Source organism: Ipomoea triloba, chromosome 9 (genome assembly GCF_003576645.1).
Source record: "Ipomoea triloba cultivar NCNSP0323 chromosome 9, ASM357664v1".
Classification (NCBI taxonomy): domain Eukaryota; kingdom Viridiplantae; phylum Streptophyta; class Magnoliopsida; order Solanales; family Convolvulaceae; genus Ipomoea; species Ipomoea triloba.
The window spans coordinates 2,449,004-2,467,160 of NC_044924.1; the positions used below are offsets into that span (position 1 = coordinate 2,449,004).

Here is an 18,157-nt window from a genome sequence, read left to right on the forward strand (position 1 = left end):
ACATTGAAAAACAAAATGTAAAATAATTTATTATAGATTCACTTAATAAATGATTATCATGAGGCATTTTAAATGTTGATAAATTTACAAAATGATAATTTTAAAATATATTAAATGGATATTAATGCATTTGATTTCATATGTTGCCCCCTCCCACCCCCGCCCCCGGCTCGCATCAACTAATCCTAGCTCTGTCACTGTCTAGAAAATCAATAAATAATTTTTACGATGAGTCAAACTTAAAACTTTATGATTATCAATTTAACTTTTTGAGTAACTCGGTTATAATTATCTCTAGGAGCCCCATTCTCAATGTTATACCAATTTTTCAACATTAACATTTAGCCCATTATTGTCAAGTGCTCAAGTGCCAACATAGTTTATTAACCCCTACCCGTCTACTTTCTATCACCACTATATAAAGATGCAAGGAGTAAATTATATTCCTATGTAATATATAGTATGTAAATCATGCGATAAAAGAATTTTGTACGACAAATTTAACCAAAGTATAATAATCATATTTCATACATTTTATCATCTCTTTAAGAGCATATGTAATAATGTAATATCCCTATTGATGTGTTTCATTTGTACTTCTCACTTTTGTCTTATCTCGTGTCTAAACTCTTAGAGGAGATTAATACGATATATTAATAAAAAAAAATTATATGTACTATCATTTTTTACTCTTACTTTTACTCTCACACATAAAATATTGATATATACATTTGTATTAGGATTCACATAAAAAAAATAATTTATCAATATTCTACATATCAGGAAATAAGATTTGGGGTCCACGTATACTCATATTAATATTAATAGTACACGTAGACTCGTAGAGTCGTAATACGAAAGCCTTCGGCCTTTTGCTAGTTGCTAGTGTATGAAAGTGCAGGCCCACAATGCTTTACATGGCTGAAATTCCACTGTAGCTTTGGTTTGGACACGTGGTCAAACACAGCTTGTTCTCTTCCGTGTCACCCGCTCCTGAATTTTAATCCTTCGTTAAGTAGGAATACTTTAATGCGGGTGGACCCAGCGTAGCCACGGTAGTCCGCCAAGCTTTCGTGTACGTAAAGGTCATCTTCAGCCCGAGCCGAAGTTTCTTTTGCTACTCGCGCGAGTGGGAACTGCCTTTTCCTTCGGTCCTTCCGTAGTCGATGACGTAGAAACCCGTTAAAGAACAACGGGCGGGTACGGTGTGAAACCCGTTTCTCCCGCCCCGAAATGTCACATCTATACGACTATGCGGTAGCTTACGAGAGGGGTCGAGTAACTTTGAAAACTAGACACCTCCTTTGAGCTTTCACAATCAATATTCTTTTAAAAAATAAATTATTATAATTCTTTGTTAATAATTCAAGTTTTTCGATTTTATCGGGCATTAGATTGCAGCTTCCAACATGAGTTCGATCGTAAAGATTTATCAAGGAGAATTTGAGCCAAACTTTACAATAAACATATTATTTTTTGTGACCACTTTCATCAACGAGCTAATTTTAACGAGGTAAATTCGATTGCTTTAGACCATAAATCATTACAAAGATAGCCTATAAAGTATAAACCATTACATGCAAGAATTCTCTAGTACAAATTTTAAGTAGTAACATACCTACGTTGCATATGTATATATATTGATGTCATTGCATTATGCTAAATAAATAACCCCAAAAGTAAGTGTAACATGATTTTTGTACTTAAAAAAACACAAGTCTGATTTTTGTTAATACTTTTATAGTCGAGTCTGTCGCATATAATCTTTCTTTAATCTCTCATGTGTGATTTGTATATTATTACACAAAAATAAAATTTACTTAATGTAGATAATAATTGCGCGTTTATTTCATCACTCAAAAAAATAATAATTGAAACAAATAATAAAAACGACAACGAAAATAAAAGTCATTATCATGTCCTATTTGAATACACAAAGATAAGGCAGCCATTGAATCAATGCTCATATATGTTCTTTTTCTAATGCAATAATTTTTTTAAAATGTTCATTATACCATTAATAAATATTTAAGCTGCTCTTACTTTAATTTTTAATTTTTTTTTTAGGTTTCATACTTCTTTTTTTTTAACTAACAAGATATATAAGTAAATAATTTTTCTATTTGTGCTTCTTACAAAAATTAATATTTCTCGAATTTAAAACCTTGTTTAATGGGAGTCAAGCATCTTTAACTTTGATTTACAACAAAACTTGCCGTAGCTATTTGAATGCGCACTCTATGTAAGTTCACTTTGTGTTCTTTGACAAATTACCATAAGGAAGTACGGTAAACCATCATAGGTGCCCATAATTGAACGACTCAAACAGAAAAATGTCAATAGGCAGCTCCAACGTAACAATGAGTCGAACTTAAAATCTTGTAGTTACTAAACCAACTAGCAAACCAACTCGGTTTAAATTGCTCCCAAAGCATCTTTAACTATCATTAGTGTAGAAATATACTAAGCAATAAAATATAATTGATCAATTTACAAATGAGTAATGAAAAAAAAAAATATCAACACTACATTATTGTAAACCACATAATTGAGAGACAACATTTAGCAAACATAACATTATTGTCCTCAAAATATATTACAAGAACCCTTTCAAACTCCAAAAGCATACAAAGGGACATCCATCTTACCAAAATAATTAGTTAACTATACCATCACGGTGGGAGTTAGATTTTAATTTATTAATTATCTAAAAAGGAAATTAAACGATTATATTAATTAAATGTATTATGCGTTATTTTATACGGTAAGCTAGCGAACATTGTCAAGTTGTCATCATCCATGCTTGAATCATATCGCAGCACTCAATTTGTGACAATCTTAAACGATCATTAGCATTCATAAACTCACTTTTAAAAGGATATGTCCAAGCGAAAAGTGATCATCATATGCAATAATAATCATCTATTATTGTTAATCATTATCATGAGGAAAAAAAAAAACTAAAAGTGTTTTTTAGATTTTTTTTATATTGAAAAAATGCCAAAGATATTGTAGTTAAGCATCATATGACTGTGACTCTTCCAAATAGGATGTCACATGTTCGAACCCCATTCAAACAGAGTCAGTAGTTAGCACAATTCTAACGGAGTATGTAGTTAAGAGAACTAGGGGTGCGTTTGGTTCGCACATGGGAATCGGAATTGGAATGGGTATCAAATACTTGGTAATGGTAATGGGTTTTGGTGAAAATATTTAGCATGTTTGGTAGTTGGGTGGAATAAGAATGATTATTAATAGTTGAGGAAGAAAGGAAGAAGGGAGATAAAACCCTTATTTAATAAGGGTATGAGTTTTCTCATTAATGGGGTATTCCAAACCCATAGTAGCAATCACAAAACCTATCAACTAAACACAAGCAACCACTTTCATACCCATTCCCTATGTCTAAACCCATCAACCAAACACACCCTAGGTTGAGCTATAAATTCTATAAATTAGCTTTGAGTACAACATGAAGATGTATTATCTATAGTGCATTCTCAAAAAGTCTATTAAACAAAATAATTAAACTATCGGAACCAAAATGGTGCACGCCACGATTCTCTTGCAACGATTGTGACTTCCGTGTAATAATATAATAATTGCCAATAAATGCCATCTAACAAACACTTGTTGGATGACATGCTTTAGTCTGATAAATTTTTAGGTCTCTGCCTGTTTTACTATATATATACATGTCATGTTATATTGTAATCATTCGAGAAAAAAAAAAAAAAAGAAAAAAAAAAGAGAGGAAAAAGCAACAAGAAATTGGGGCTTTTGGGTAGCTTTCCGGTAAGGAATGGACCAAATTCGTAAGGATAAGAAACGAATAGGAAGAGTAATACGTTAAGAATAAAACAAAAACAATATAACAACAAACATTGTGGTTTCCAATCTTCCATGTTTGTGTTGTGGTTGTAGTTGATGTTGCACTCCAAAGTTCAACACGCTTATAACTGGCCTATTGCCAGCCTTACTACACCTATAAACTAGGTGCCAATTCGCATTGGGTAAACTTCCTTCCTATGTAAACTACAAGAGAAATAATAAACTGCATTAGAAAGACCCGTCACACTCAACCGTCTTACGGGCTAACTATGATACAGGAAAGACAAATCGCACTAAGAAGTCTTGTTGCACTCGACAATCTTATGTAATAGCTCACAAAACACACAAGAAAGGTAAACATAACTATAAAAGCCCGTCATATTCGACCAATAAATATTGATAAAACTTAAATTTGTGACATTTAAATACAATATTCGTGCTCTACCTGCACTTTCCGAGCTCATGGAATGTATTTGAACATTATATTATCGTGGATGTAGCCAATAGCGATTGTTCAAACATAGTGGGGAAATATTGGGCCTTCCACTATTAACAACAAATATTCAACATGTATGTGGACATGTTCAAGCACCCTTATCATTTGTTCAATTTTAGTGGCGCTTGACGTTAAAACAATCAACTCAAGAATGGAAAATCATATAATTTTATTAATTATTTTATAATATTAATATTTATTAATTAATTGCCAATGACCTTGTAATACTCATGAGCTCGAGCATATTCTTTGTGCTTCAATAGGTTGGAAGTTTTCCAATAAAATTTTAAAATTTAAATTATCTAATTTAAAAAATTCGTAGCCTCAAGTAAATGTGGGTTTGAAATTAAAATTCTAAACCATATATATATATATAAAAAGTGGCAATAAATCATAAACCACGAACCGCAAAACGGTCCAAGTGGACGGGAAAGTCCAAACCGGGGTGGACAAAAGAATGGACCGTTGGGGGTCCGGAGAAGTGAGGTGGCAACCTTTCAGGATAAGTAAAACTACCCACACGCTTCTCTTTACACAAGGCACGTAAAGTGCACGCTCCATTTGGGAGGCTTCTATAACAAAGGCGAAAGGGGAAAGAGTATCAGAACTATACCCAAACTCTCAGAGCTCCATCTCTCTCTCTATCTCTTAATTTCTTTTCAATCATCGCCACCTTGTTCCAATCTCTATAATCCTCTGAGAATAGATATACAAAAGCTGCTGTGTATATAACAAGATTTTAATTTTTGTTTTCTGGATTCTTTTGTGTGTGTATAGTGTGAATTGATCGATTGATTGATCAGTGTTGAAGTTGAAATTGTGGAATTCTTTCTGGAAAGTAAATTGTTTGGTTGGTGATGGAGATGGGAGTAGAGTCGCCGGAGATGGTGGTGGTGGCTGGAGGAGTAGCGATGGAGATTCCGGTGTCCGATGATGGAACGACGTCGCTTTCGCCGCCGACTATTCCGCCTTGGCTTCGCCAGAAGCTGTCGGAGGCCAAAACTTCTCCGCCTACTGTTGAAGAAATCGAAGCCAAACTTCGCGGAGCCGATCTTCGTCGACAGGTCTCTCTCACCTAAACTTAAATTTCACCTAATTTTCAAAAATAAGAAATAAAAGAAATCTTTTAGACTCTAAATTAAACCGAACAGAAGTATAAGGGCTGAATTATTTCGTTCTCTTTTGGGTAATTAGTTCGTGAAGATTAAGTGTAGTCCAGAGAAAGTAGAAAACACGACTTTTTATTTTGCTTAAGATCAAAATTACAGCTAAAATATTTTAGTTTTTAACTTGCTTCTATATTTTGCTTTTTAGTTAAACTCCTTCAAACTTCATTTTCACTCTATTGTATAGAGTTCGGCGGGGGATTCTTGAATTGCTGTTGCGATTCCTTCCTCCTTTCTTTTTCTTTTCTTCATTCTTACTTTTTATTTTATTTTATTTTTTTCACCTTTGACCTGTTTCTTTAAAAAATAAGTTCTCCTTAAAAAAGTCTGTTCTTGAATACTTAGGCGCAGCTATCAAGCCAATCATTAATCTCTGTACTCCTTTCGGTTCTCATATGTTCCCTGCTGTTAATATGTAATATTTAATTTTGGATCATCCTACAAAGAGTGTTTTCTAAATTTCCTAATATATGTGTTTGTACTGCGATGTCAAACAGAAATTCTATGAGTATCTGTCAAGTAAAGCCAGGCCGAAGCCACGAAGCCCCACACAATCTATGGCTGGAGAAGAAGACCTTGGGCAACGCCTTGAGGCTAAACTTCAAGCTGCCCAGGAGAAAAGGTGATCTTCTGCTGAAATGTTTTGATAGAGGAGTTTATTACTTGTTGATAGAATTTGTCTTATTTGGTTGCACATTTCAGAATCCTATCTAGTTGTTGTCATAAACCATTTGGAATTACTTATTTATGTAGGGCCTTTTGACATGAGGTCAGTAGTTAATTGTAAATATTAAATAGCTTTCTATGTGATGATGTGATCATTTTTTAGGTCCCTGTCAAGGTAATGGTCTGAGTCAGTAATACGGATTAATCTTCAGTCCTGTATTTATTCCTGGAAAACTAGGAACTAATTCTAGTGGACTACATAACCTAACTAGAAATTGAAAAATGTGAAAAATAATACTTAAGGGATCACTTTTGAAAGTTCTATGATTTCCAACTTTTGATTTTCTGACTTGCAGGATGAGCATTATTGCTAAAGCCCAGAAGCGGCTGGCTAAGCTTGATGAGTTGCGGCAAGCAGCTAAAACTGGAGCAGAAATGCGATTCAGAAAAGAGCGAGCTGAGTTAGGTAACAAAGTGGAATTGCGGGTTCAGCAGGCTGAGGCTAATAGGTTGCTTATACTTAAGGCTTATAACCAAAGGAGGGCCTCTCTGAGGGAGAGGACATCTCAATCATTATTACAAAGAATGGCTCGAGAAAGTAAGTACAAGGAGCGTGTAGGCGCAGCCATTTGCCAGAAGCGTGCTGCAGCAGAAAAGAAGCGAATGGGATTGCTGGAAGCGGAGAAGAGGAAGGCTTGTGATAGGGTCATGCAAGTCCAAAGAGTGGCAAAGTCTGTTTCTCACCAGCGAGAGATCAAGACGAGGGAAATGAAAAACAAGTTAGAAGACAGACTACAGAGGGTAAGTAATTCCAAGTTCAATAAAAATATGTTATCAGACTTTATTGTTGTTCTTCTAACCTCAGAATTTTGTATGGTATATAGGCAAAGAGACAGAGGGCAGCATATTTGATGCAGAGAGGAAGACAGCATATTAACAGCAATTACAATAAAATGCATGAGCAAGCTGATCACCTCTCCATAAAATTAGCAAGGTATATGAAGCTCAATTTACTGCCAAAGTTAACCTTTGAAGGTAGAAAGAAGTAGTGGTCATACACTATTCTACACTGAGTTGGGTCTTTTGTTAATCAGTTAGTACTAGGCTTCTTCACCTTCTGTCATCATATATAAAATATGCAAAACTCCTTTTTGCAGGTACTGGAGGCAATTCCGTAAGCAGAGTAAAACCACCTCACATCTTGCTAATGCTTATAACATATTAAATATCAATGAAAGCTCAGTGAAGATGATGCCATTTGAGCAGCTTGCACTTCTCATTGAATCTAGTTATACTCTTCGGACTACAAAGGCCTTGCTTGATCGACTTGAATTCCGTTACAAGTTGTCACGTGAGTTTAGCAGTGCTTCTAATGCCTCTAGTTGGGATGATATCGATCACCTTCTCAAGCGTGTTGCTTCCCCTAAAAGAATGGCTAGACCAAGGAGATCTATCTCCAATGGGGATGCAAAGAAAGCAGGTTCTTGCAAAGCTGCTGTAAGATCCCCTGTTAAGTTGTCACGGTACCAGGTTCGAGTGGTGCTCTGTGCTTATATGATACTAGGTCATCCCGATGCAGTGCTCAGTGGTCAAGGCGAACGTGAGGTTGCTCTAGCAACATCTGCAGAGAAATTTGTCCAAGAGTTTGAACTGTTGATTAGAATAATATTAAATGGGCCAACACTGACTTCAGATAATTCAACAGTAGAACGTAAAACTTTCAGGTCACAGCTTGCAGCTTATGATTCAGCATGGTGCTCTTATTTGAATAGTTTTGTGGTGTGGAAGGTTAAAGATGCTCAATCGTTGGAGAAAGATTTGGTGAGAGCTGCATGCCAGCTTGAAATCTCTATGATTCAGACATGCAAGATGACACCTAAAGGTGATAGTGGTCCTCTTACTCATGATATGAAGGCTGTCCAGAGACAGGTGCATCCCTACTTACAAATCTCTCTTGGGCCTTTCTTGGCCAAATTTGTTTCAGTCCAGTGCATCGGGTTTTAACTTCCTTCTATTGAGATAGGGATTTAACTTTTTTATTTGCTTCTTCTGCGTGAGTAATTTTGAATTTTGCTCTTCTTTTGATGCAGGTTACTGAAGACCAGAGACTTTTAAGGGAGAAAGTGCATCATCTAAGTGGAGATGCTGGTATCGAGCGCATGGAAAATGCACTTTCTGATACACGTGAGAAGTATTTCCAGTCTAGAGAAAATGTATGCCCTGCTTCTCAGAGTTCCTCATCTTCTGTTGGTCAAACAGTTGAAAAAAATGACAGTCTCAGGCCTAGCCGTGTGGTGAGGTCCTTGTTTAGGGATGGGTCTGATCCAAAGGAATCTAGTGTTTCTGCTCCTAGCACTAATAACCCACAATATGCTGCTGAGGGATTGGACTTGGAGAATGAGTTGATTGTGAATGAATGTGTGCATGGACAGAATCTTGATTTTGCTGATAGTAGAAATGAGCTTGAAGCTGGTATCAAGGTTAGTGTTTTTGAACTTAAAAATTTCTCAATTCTGGATGTGATCTGTTGTTAAATACTTCTTCAATGGTTACGTAAAAAACATTGAATTTGGTCACTCTTACTGTGCACTGTGCAGGCAAAAGTAAGAGAGACAATGGAGAAGGCATTTTGGGACAATATCATGGAATCCATGAAGGACAAGCCTAACTACAGCTGCATTGTTGACCTAATGAAAGAGGCGAGAGATGAACTTTGCAATGTGGCTCCTCAGAGTTGGAGACATGATATTACTGAAGCTATTGATCTGGACATTCTCTTTCAGGTAACTAATAAATCTTCATTATTTGCTTTTTAACTGGCATCATGACCTGACCTTCAATCCTCCACTGTTTTCCTACCATCTCAGGTGCTAAGCTCGGGTAAGCTAGACATAGCTTATCTTGGAAAGATCATGGAGTTCACGCTGGGCACTTTGCAGAAACTGGTCTCTCCTCTCAAGGAGCATGAGCTAAAGACAAGTCACCAGAAGTTATTGACAGAGCTGTCTGAGATTTGCCAGGCCAATGATGGGTCAGAGAATCCAGTTATCTTCGCATTAATTAGGGGTTTGCGCTTCGTGTTAGAAAAGATCCAGGTAAGAACCAGAACCCTTAAGAGCAATTTGTAATTTATTTTTAATTGGTGATGCTTATTGGATATTTGAATTAGGTTACATTTTATATGAACTGCACACTCTCTCACTAGGGGTGGGGTGTGCCATGGGAAACAGGAAAGTCTTAATTATTTTTCATCATTGCTAGACAGAGGGCTGCTTTTCCCAATAACATAGCTGTACTGGATCCATGACATTTTTCATGTTGGCAGGAACTCAAGCAAGAGGTTAGCAAAGCACGCATTAGAATGTTGGAACCTGTTTTGAAGGGGCTGGCTGCTTTTGATTATCTGGGGAAAGCTTTTATCAAGCGTTATGGGCCTCCCTCTGATGCTATTACTGCTTTACCGTTGACAATGCAGTGGCTTTTGCCTGTTAGGGGTAACATGGATCAAGAATGGAATGAACACAAAAATGCGCTCTCTGAATTAAGACGGCAAGGTACTTCTTCTCAAACCTTCATTCCAAACACCACACTTCGAACTGGAGGAAGCTTTGCCGTCAAAATGATGGGAAACCCAACATTACCTTCTCCATCTACTCCAATGGATTTAATAGGTAAATTCAACTCCTACCCCCTAAAAATTGCCCACCCTCACCTTTTCTCCTGCTTCTCTAATCTAACAATGACAATTGAATCTTCTTCTTGCCTTCAGAATGCAATGGAAATAAAGTTGATTTATGTGTGAGGCTTGGCTTGCTAAAATTGGTCAATGGGATGACCGGTCTGACGCAAGAAACGTTGCCAGAAACTCTGAAGCTCAATCTCCTTAGGCTAAGGGGTGTCCAAGCAAACATTCAAAAGATAATTGTAATTGCTACCAGGTAAACTGCAATTTCCTTGACCCATACATATAATATTCACGCGTTTATTTTCTTTCTTGGGACTTATTATATTCCTCCTATCTCAAATACGCAGCATTCTAGTCCTACGCCAGACGCTTCTTAGTCTAAAAATGGTAGGCAGTCCAGCAGACACGGAAAGGGTGACCCAAACCAGCGTCAAGCGCCTCTCTGAACTGCTGGACTCTGCCAAAGATGCCGGTATTCAAGACATCATCTCGACCCTGTCCAAAGTGCTGGAGCAGGACAACTGCGTGGACACGACAAAGCTTCACTCTATGAAGAATATTTCAATCAGGATGCTATCTAAGAGCCTGCAATCCGAGGACCCCGTCTTCCTTCGAGTCTCCCGCGCCATATATATGGCTGGACGAGGAGTTGTACTCGGAGGCCCCGGGGAACAGGGAAAGCAATTGGCAGAAAATGCACTGCGTCAGGTAGGAGCCGCGGCTCTAGTCAACGAAATCATGGAAGTAGCTACTGTATTACTGGTTGCAGCTTCTGTGACAGTCAATGTTCACGGTCCTTGGTACGCACGTCTCATAGGAGATATGTGAAGTGAAGAAAAATTAGCATTCATTTGTACATATGATAGGGTTGGGTCTTCTAGAATAATTGGCATTGTATTTATTGTGCATAAATAATGAAAACAGTACTGCGTAATAGCTTGCTAGTATGTATTTGTATGGTGGTGAAGTGTTCCAAAATGTACAAACCTTCTGTAATTAATTTGCTTTATACATCTGTAATGAGAATTGTTGTTTTTGTTTAAAGAAGATACATACATATGGGGTAAAACTGATAATCAAAGGTTTAGAAGACAGACTGAGATAACCAGAAAACCCAAAAGTGGGAGAAACAATGAAAGACTATACACATGCATGTTGTACTGCTGTCATTTTGTACCATTTCAAGCTACAAGCTATGCCTGGACAGTATCATGGGTCAATGGCTGCCATCTCCCTGACATTCTGGAAACGCCTTCTTCGGAGATAGAGTCCAGCCAGATACAAGACGAATGAAAGTGCAATGGCGGAGTAATCAAACACATCTATGACATTTTGACGGCCTGCAGAATTATGGGCATCATTGGTGTGTGCTCAAAACAACAGGGCAGATACATTATCCCGGGCATGAAGTGTATATATAGAGAGGGATCAAATTAGACTTGTGTACCTATTCGAAGAAAATCGAAGGGGCAGAACGTATAAAGGAGACCCAGAAACATCTGTAAGAACAGAGCAACCAGCATTAGCTTAAGCAAAAAAATTGGAGGTTGGGGGCAAACCAAGCTAAGTTGGTGACTTGGTAATCACAAGACTACAAAATTCAACTCTCAATTGGTTTAAGCCAGTCAGTTATATGTAACCTATGCTGGTTTACTTTTTTGTGGTCCTTTGCCAACTAGGGTTACAAAGTGAAATTTACCCAGTACACACTCTTGAGTAGTGGTTGCGGAATTCCCTCATCACTCATCTCTCATCTCTATAGCTTAAGGATAAGAAAAAGCTAGATAAACTTACTGCACAAATTCGCAATTTGTTTAGATGAGCACCAGGTCTATCAGGATTCATCATTTCACAAAATAATCTCTTGGCGTATAATGGCAAACAAAACACTTTCTGCAGAAACAAGACAGAGCAAGGGAGTTGTTATTGATAAATAAAGACGTGGAAGCATAATAACTAGACTGGTTATCTACAAATAGATATTCCAAAAAAGAACAATGGAAAAGCTCAACGCACTAGCATGAAGCCATATGTGCCCCCAACAAAAAGCCGATTATATTTTCGAATACTTCCCAGAACCTCAGTAACTTCAACTTCCCGAGAGTGATACAATGATGCCTCAGGTGTCAACTTAGTTATCTTCTTCGAACACATAGGACAGTTGCAAGGCTGAAGGGCTGCACTATAGTTCCAATACTGCAAAATGCAGCCTCCTGTCCAAGTAAAAACAATAGTATAGAACATAAAGCAAAGGAATTCATGCAAGTGGATTAAGCTAAAACTGAAACCTTAATTTGACAACATGAATGTTTTTTTTGGGAGTACTATTGACTTTGTTACAATACAGTATTTGTTCATAATTACTCACTGAAACACAAAGAGTCAATATTGCCTCCACTGTGACTTGAACCCACAATCTCCCATAGGAGAGTGTAACCTTGGTGCTACTAGACCACAAGGTCTTGGTAAGCAGAAGTTAGTACAAAGTGTAGGGGACAAACACACTAAAGTTGGTCAGTCTGTTGATTTGGTAGTCACAACTCACAAGATTACAAGTTGGACCCCCTTGTGATACTTTGCCGGCTAGGGCCACTTAATGCACACAATCAGGTGGCTACAAGGTGATCTTTTGTTTAACACTGGAGCATATGTTCTTCCATTGCTGCAAGTTTTACTGGAAAGTGCCGAACAGAATTAGGCACATATCCAATCTTGAAGAAACACACCTCCTGACTCTCTGTGAGTACAAAATCAGTCCACTTCAAAAGTCAAAAGTCAAAAGTGGATGTGCCCCCATATCAACAATAATTCATGACATATTTTTTTTTCCATTTCCAGTAAAATCCCAATCCCCATTCTTTCACCAAAATACTGCTAAGTTCAAAACAGAAAAGGAATCTAAGTTTCGTGATCCCACTGCTAGTAATTGCTTCAAACAAACACAAAGAAGATGCTAAAATTTTGGCAGAGCCATACCGCAATACCAATGACCGCAGGGGCCACGACAGGGGACGACGAAATTGCTGAAGCATATAGGGCAGCAATCGTCACTAGGCGGTCTATCCATCCTCGCAGTTCCCGCCTCCTTGTTCTCCCTAGCAACCGCGCTCATCGACAAGGAGGCTGAGGCTAAATCCTCACCATCCGCATTCCTCTGACCAGAAGCCGACGTCGTTATCCACTCCGTTGACTCGCCGCGAAACGGCGATATTTCTTCACCTCCCTCCTCCTCCTCCTCCTCCACCTCCACCTCTCCACCATTCGCTGATTCGTAACTGCTCACTTCCTCCTCAGTCCTCCCCGATGCGGATTCGCGGAGCTCCGATGAATACGAAGGATTCGTGGCTCCGCTAGTACTAGTGCTCGCGGAGACGGAGGAATTGTCACGATTAGGGTTCTGATGAAGGTGATGGTGTCGGTGAGAGCTCGGAAGATTGAAGAAGAACCTCTTCATCACAGTACCGATTATTATGCAGCGTACCGAATCCCTCGTGTGTCAGAACTAGAAAGAGAAAGAGATAGAAAGCTTTGAGCTTCCAGGGGTTTTGATTGCGAATAGAGTTTGCTTATACAGAGAGAAGAAAGTAAACACTAAGAAGAGAGAGAGAGAGAGAGCTTTAGAGAGAGAAGAAGAAGGAGGGAGACGAAAGGATGACGTGCTTAGCGGATGATCCTGTTAAGTCCGAGTCAAGACAAAACGTCGCCAACCTGCCAGGTAGTCCCAGGCAAATTATTGCATGGACCACCGACCAAAAATAAAAAGTATATTTTTGTACTGAAGGTACATTATTTTTGTACTGTAGATATATTATTTTAGGGTAGATTATTTTTGTATTGAAGGTACATTATTTGATATATACTATTAAATAATGTACCTACATTACAAAAATAATGTACCTTCAATACAAAAATAATGTACTTTTTATTTTTGGTCCACACAGCTGTGTGGACCATGGTCCATGCAATAATGATTGGTATTTCCTTAGGTGGGCCCCCTTTCCTTGTTTATTTTTCTCAATCGGTACACAATCATTATTGCATGGACCATTGGACTACAATTTAAAAACACATAGGGCATGTTTGGTTCGCAGGAAGTTGTTTTCCAGGGGAAGTGGGTTCCTCAAAATCATAGGAAGTGCTGGTTTCCCATGTTTGGTTCACTGGAATTTATTTTCCAGTGGAACTCAAATTCCTCATTTTTGAGGAAAACAAAATCTGAGGTAGACCATCGGATTTTGTTTTCCGGAGGTGATGGGAAGAAAAAGCTATTTGGCTAGACTATTTTACCCCTGTTCTTCTTCCCCCTTTCGTTTCAGATTCATCTTCCTCCCGTTTCAACTCTGCGCTGCACCTCGTCTCCGCCAGCCTGCGTTTCGCCTCGCTTCCGCCAGTCGCCGTCGCACCTCCTATAGTCGCCGCCGCGCCTCCGCCAATCGCAAGTCCGCGCCTCCACCTCACCGCTACGCTGCCTCTGCCCTCTAGTTTCTGGCTCTGCTGACTGCTTCGACCGTCGGCTGCGGCTCTACTGCTTTGACGACATGGATGAGTGAAGATGGAAGAAACCTAATTTTATTATCATTATTATTAGGCCTCAAATTGAAATAAATAATAATAGGAGCTGTGGGTTTTGGTTTACTGGTTTGGGCTTTAGGTAATATTTAATAATAATAATAATAATAATAATAATAATAATAATAATAAGAAGAAGAAGAAGAAGGGCAAATAAGTCTTTTTATCTATTATTCCTTACCATTCTAAATCCAACCAAACAATGGAATTAATATTCCCACTAACTTCTTTTCCACCAACCAAACAATAGAATCTATCTTCCTGGTAACTACTTTTCCATGGAATTTCACTTCCACTTCCCTTCAAATATTTTCCGCGAACCAAACCGGCCCATAAAGTATATTATTTTACATAGTAACATATAAAATACATTATTTTAACTTATAAATTACATATATTGGGGGTGACTTTCGACATTCTCTACCACCTACATTAAACTCGGGAACTTCTGACCCATTGTCGCATTGTTCCAGGCTCAATAACTTAAATCAACAAGCAGACAATCCAAAGGTCCATATACGATTCAAACTGTTAACCACATCATTTCGACGCCGTTTGTGGGATACTGGTATATAAAATTCATTTGTTGCCTTCATACCAATCTTCGAGTATGTATCCATACCACTATTGAAAAAATCAACTGCCTAGACACTAGGTGCCTCTAGGCCAAGGCGAATTGTTCCCTAGGTGGTCGAGTTAACTCGCCTAATTCGGCAAAGTTAGTCGAGTTAACTTAGGCAAAACGACCTTGTTAATTGTTCTATTATTTGTGTGTGTATAATAGAACAATTAACAAGATCGATTCGCCCAAGCTCATTGGAAAGGGATGTATGGCTCAAAGATTGCAGAAGCAATGGCTATTAGAGAATCTCTTAGTTGGTTAAAATCCTTAAACTTTGACAAAGTTTTGGTTAAAATCCTTAAACTTTGACAAAGTTATGGTTGAAACCGATTCCCTTCAAATGGTCCAAGAGTGTAGTTAACTGTGGATGACTCTTCCTTACATCTTGTTTTAGTTGATGTGAATAACTTAATGAGTAAAATTAATTTAAGCTTTATCAAGCGATTTGCAAGTCAGGCAGTCTATTTATTAACTAGTCATTCCATTTCTTTGTCTGATTGTTCGGAGTAGTTCTCTAATCCTCCCGCCATCTGTAATGCTTTATCTTTTGATTTGAAAGAAGAAGATAAATATGAGAAAAAACTGATAATCAAAGGTGGGAGAGAGAAACAATGTACGACTATACACATGCATGTTGTACTGTCATTTTGTACCATTTCAAGCTACAAACTAATGCCTGGACAGTATCATGAGTCAATCAATGGCTGCCATTTCCCTGACATTCTGGAAAAGCAATCTTCGGTGGTAGAGTCCAACCAGATACAAGACGAATGAAAATGTAATGGCGGAGTAATCAAACACATCTATGACATTTTGACGGCCTGCAGAATAATGGGCATCATTGGTGTGCTCAAAACAACAGGTGACAAAGTATGCAGGTACATTATCCCAAGCATGAAGTGTATATATAGAGAGGGATCAAATTAGACTTCTGTACCTATTCGAAGACAATCGAAGGGGCAAAGCGTATAAAGGAGACCCAGGAACATCTGCAAGAACAGAGCAACCAGCATTAGCTTAAGCAAAAAAATTGGAGGTTGGGGGCAAACCAAGCTAAGTTGGTGACTTGGTAATCACAAGGCTACAAAATTCAACTCCAGTTGGTTTGAGACAATTAGTTATAGGTAACCTATGCTGGTTTACCAAACTAGGGTTACAAAGCGCGATTTACCTAGTACACACCTTTGAGTAGTGGCTGCAGATTTCCCTCATCACTCATTTCTATAGCTTAAGGATATGAAAAAGCTAGATAAACTTACTGCACAAATTCGCAATTTGTGTAGATGAACACCAGGTATATCAGGATTCATCATTTCACGAAATAATCTCTTGGCGTATAATGGCAAATAAAGCACTTTCTGCAGAAACAAGACAGAGCAAGGGAGTTGTTCAGGGAAGCATAATAACTAGACTGGTTATCTACAAATAGATATTCCAAAAAGAACTATGAAAATGCTCAACGCACTAGCATGAAGCCATATGTGTCCCCAACAAAAAGGCGATTATATATTCGAATACTCCCCAGAACCTTCGTAACTTCAACTTCCTGAGAGTGATACAACGATGCCTCAGGTGTCAACTTAGTTATCTGTTTCGAACACATTAGACAGTTGCAAGGCTGAAGGGCTGCACTACAGTTCCAGTACTGCAAAATGCAGCCTCCTGTCCAAGTAAAAACGATAGTATAGAACATAAAGCAAAGGAATTCATGCAAGCGGATTAAGCTAAAATCGAAACCCAGTAATTTGACTACGGAAAAAACTGGTGTGAGACTGTCTTACGGGTCTTAATCCATGAGATGGGTCAGATCAACATATTTTGGGTCATAGTTACTGTTATGAGTTGATCTTTGGTTGGTTTTTATGATCCAAATTATGTTCATCCGACCAGTCTCATGGATTGAGACCCGTGAGATGGTCTCACACAAGTGTACTTGACCCTTTGACAACATGAATGTTAAAACATCTCCCTTACCATTTTGAAGTTAGTACAAGTGTAGGGGACAAACCCAGACTATTAATTCTGTAGTCACAACTCACAAGATTGCAAGTTGGACAACTCCTTGTGATACTTTGCCGGCTAGGGCACAAAGAGAGGGTTTACTTAATGCACACAATCAGGTGGCTACAAGGTGATCTTTTGTTTAATACTCGAGCATATGTTCTTCCATTGCTGCAACTTTTACTGGAAAGTGCCGAACAGAATTTTGCACATTTCCAATCTTGAAGAAACACACCTGACTCAACAATAATTCATTGACATATGCTTTTCCATTTACAGTACCAAATTCCCATTCTTTCACCAAATACTGGTAAGTTCAAAACAGAAAAAGAATCTAAGTTTCGTGACCCAACTGCTAGTAATTGCTTCAAACAAACACAGAGAAGATGATAAAATTTTGGCAGAGCCATACCGCAATACCAATGACCGCAGGGGCCGCGGCAGGGGACGACGAAATTGCTGAAGCATATAGGGCAGCAATCGCCACTAGGAGGGCTATCCATCCTCGCACTCATCGCAGTTCCTGCCTCCTTGTTCTCCCTAGAAACCGCGCTCATCGACAAGGAGGCTGAATCCTCACCATCCGCATTTCTCTGACCAGAAGCCGACGCCGTTATCCATTCCGCTGACTCGCCGCGAAACGGCGATATTTCTTCCCATCCCTCCTCCTCCACCTCTCCACCATTCGCTGATTCGTAAATGCTCACTTCCTTCTCAGTCCTCCCCGATGCGGATTCGCGGAGCTCCGATGAATACGAAGGATTCGTGGCTTCGCTAGTACTAGTGCTCGCAGCGACGGAGGAATTGTCACGATTAGGGTTCTGATGAAGGTGATGGTGTCGGTGAGAGCTTGGAAGATTGAAGAAGAACCTCTTCATCCCAGTACTGATTATTGCAGCTTCGAGAAAGAAGCAGAAAGCTTCTAGCTTCCAGGGGTTTTGATTGCAAATAGAGTATTTATTATTATTATTATTTTTTTAAATAGAATTTAGCTAATCCCATTGATAGTTTTTTCACGGTTTGTGGAACGGGAAAAAATAAAAAGGATAAAGTGTCAAATTGATCATTAAGTCCCGTAAGTAAAAAATTTCATCAATCTGTCCTGTTTGGTAAATAATCAG

General features: G+C 38.5%; 3 protein-coding genes across 3 annotated transcripts; 1 reads left to right on the forward strand and 2 right to left on the reverse strand.

Annotated features, from left to right (window-relative positions):
* The first annotated feature begins 4,929 nt into the window (after positions 1-4,929).
* Positions 4,930-10,864, forward strand: LOC116029404. The gene is made up of 11 exons (XM_031271395.1): positions 4,930-5,391; positions 5,991-6,115; positions 6,516-6,960; positions 7,044-7,153; positions 7,317-8,088; positions 8,250-8,639; positions 8,757-8,942; positions 9,027-9,254; positions 9,485-9,830; positions 9,929-10,097; positions 10,192-10,864. Exons 1-11 carry the CDS (start codon positions 5,185-5,187, stop codon positions 10,670-10,672), a joined length of 3,459 nt encoding a protein of 1,152 aa, XP_031127255.1. The 5' UTR covers positions 4,930-5,184; the 3' UTR covers positions 10,673-10,864.
* LOC116029405 (E3 ubiquitin-protein ligase RNF170-like) lies at positions 10,815-13,488 on the reverse strand. Its single transcript, XM_031271396.1, has 5 exons — positions 12,821-13,488; positions 11,861-12,057; positions 11,639-11,737; positions 11,292-11,343; positions 10,815-11,184 (listed from the first exon to the last, which is right to left on the reverse strand). The coding sequence occupies exons 1-5, from the start codon at positions 13,296-13,298 to the stop codon at positions 11,054-11,056; spliced, it is 957 nt and encodes a 318-aa protein (XP_031127256.1). The 5' UTR covers positions 13,299-13,488; the 3' UTR covers positions 10,815-11,053.
* Positions 13,489-15,605: 2,117 nt separating this feature from the next.
* On the reverse strand, positions 15,606-18,142 carry LOC116028910 (E3 ubiquitin-protein ligase RNF170-like). Its single transcript, XM_031270764.1, has 5 exons — positions 17,449-18,142; positions 16,501-16,697; positions 16,295-16,393; positions 15,973-16,024; positions 15,606-15,856 (listed from the first exon to the last, which is right to left on the reverse strand). The coding sequence occupies exons 1-5, from the start codon at positions 17,912-17,914 to the stop codon at positions 15,729-15,731; spliced, it is 942 nt and encodes a 313-aa protein (XP_031126624.1). The 5' UTR covers positions 17,915-18,142; the 3' UTR covers positions 15,606-15,728.
* Positions 18,143-18,157: the final 15 nt, after the last annotated feature.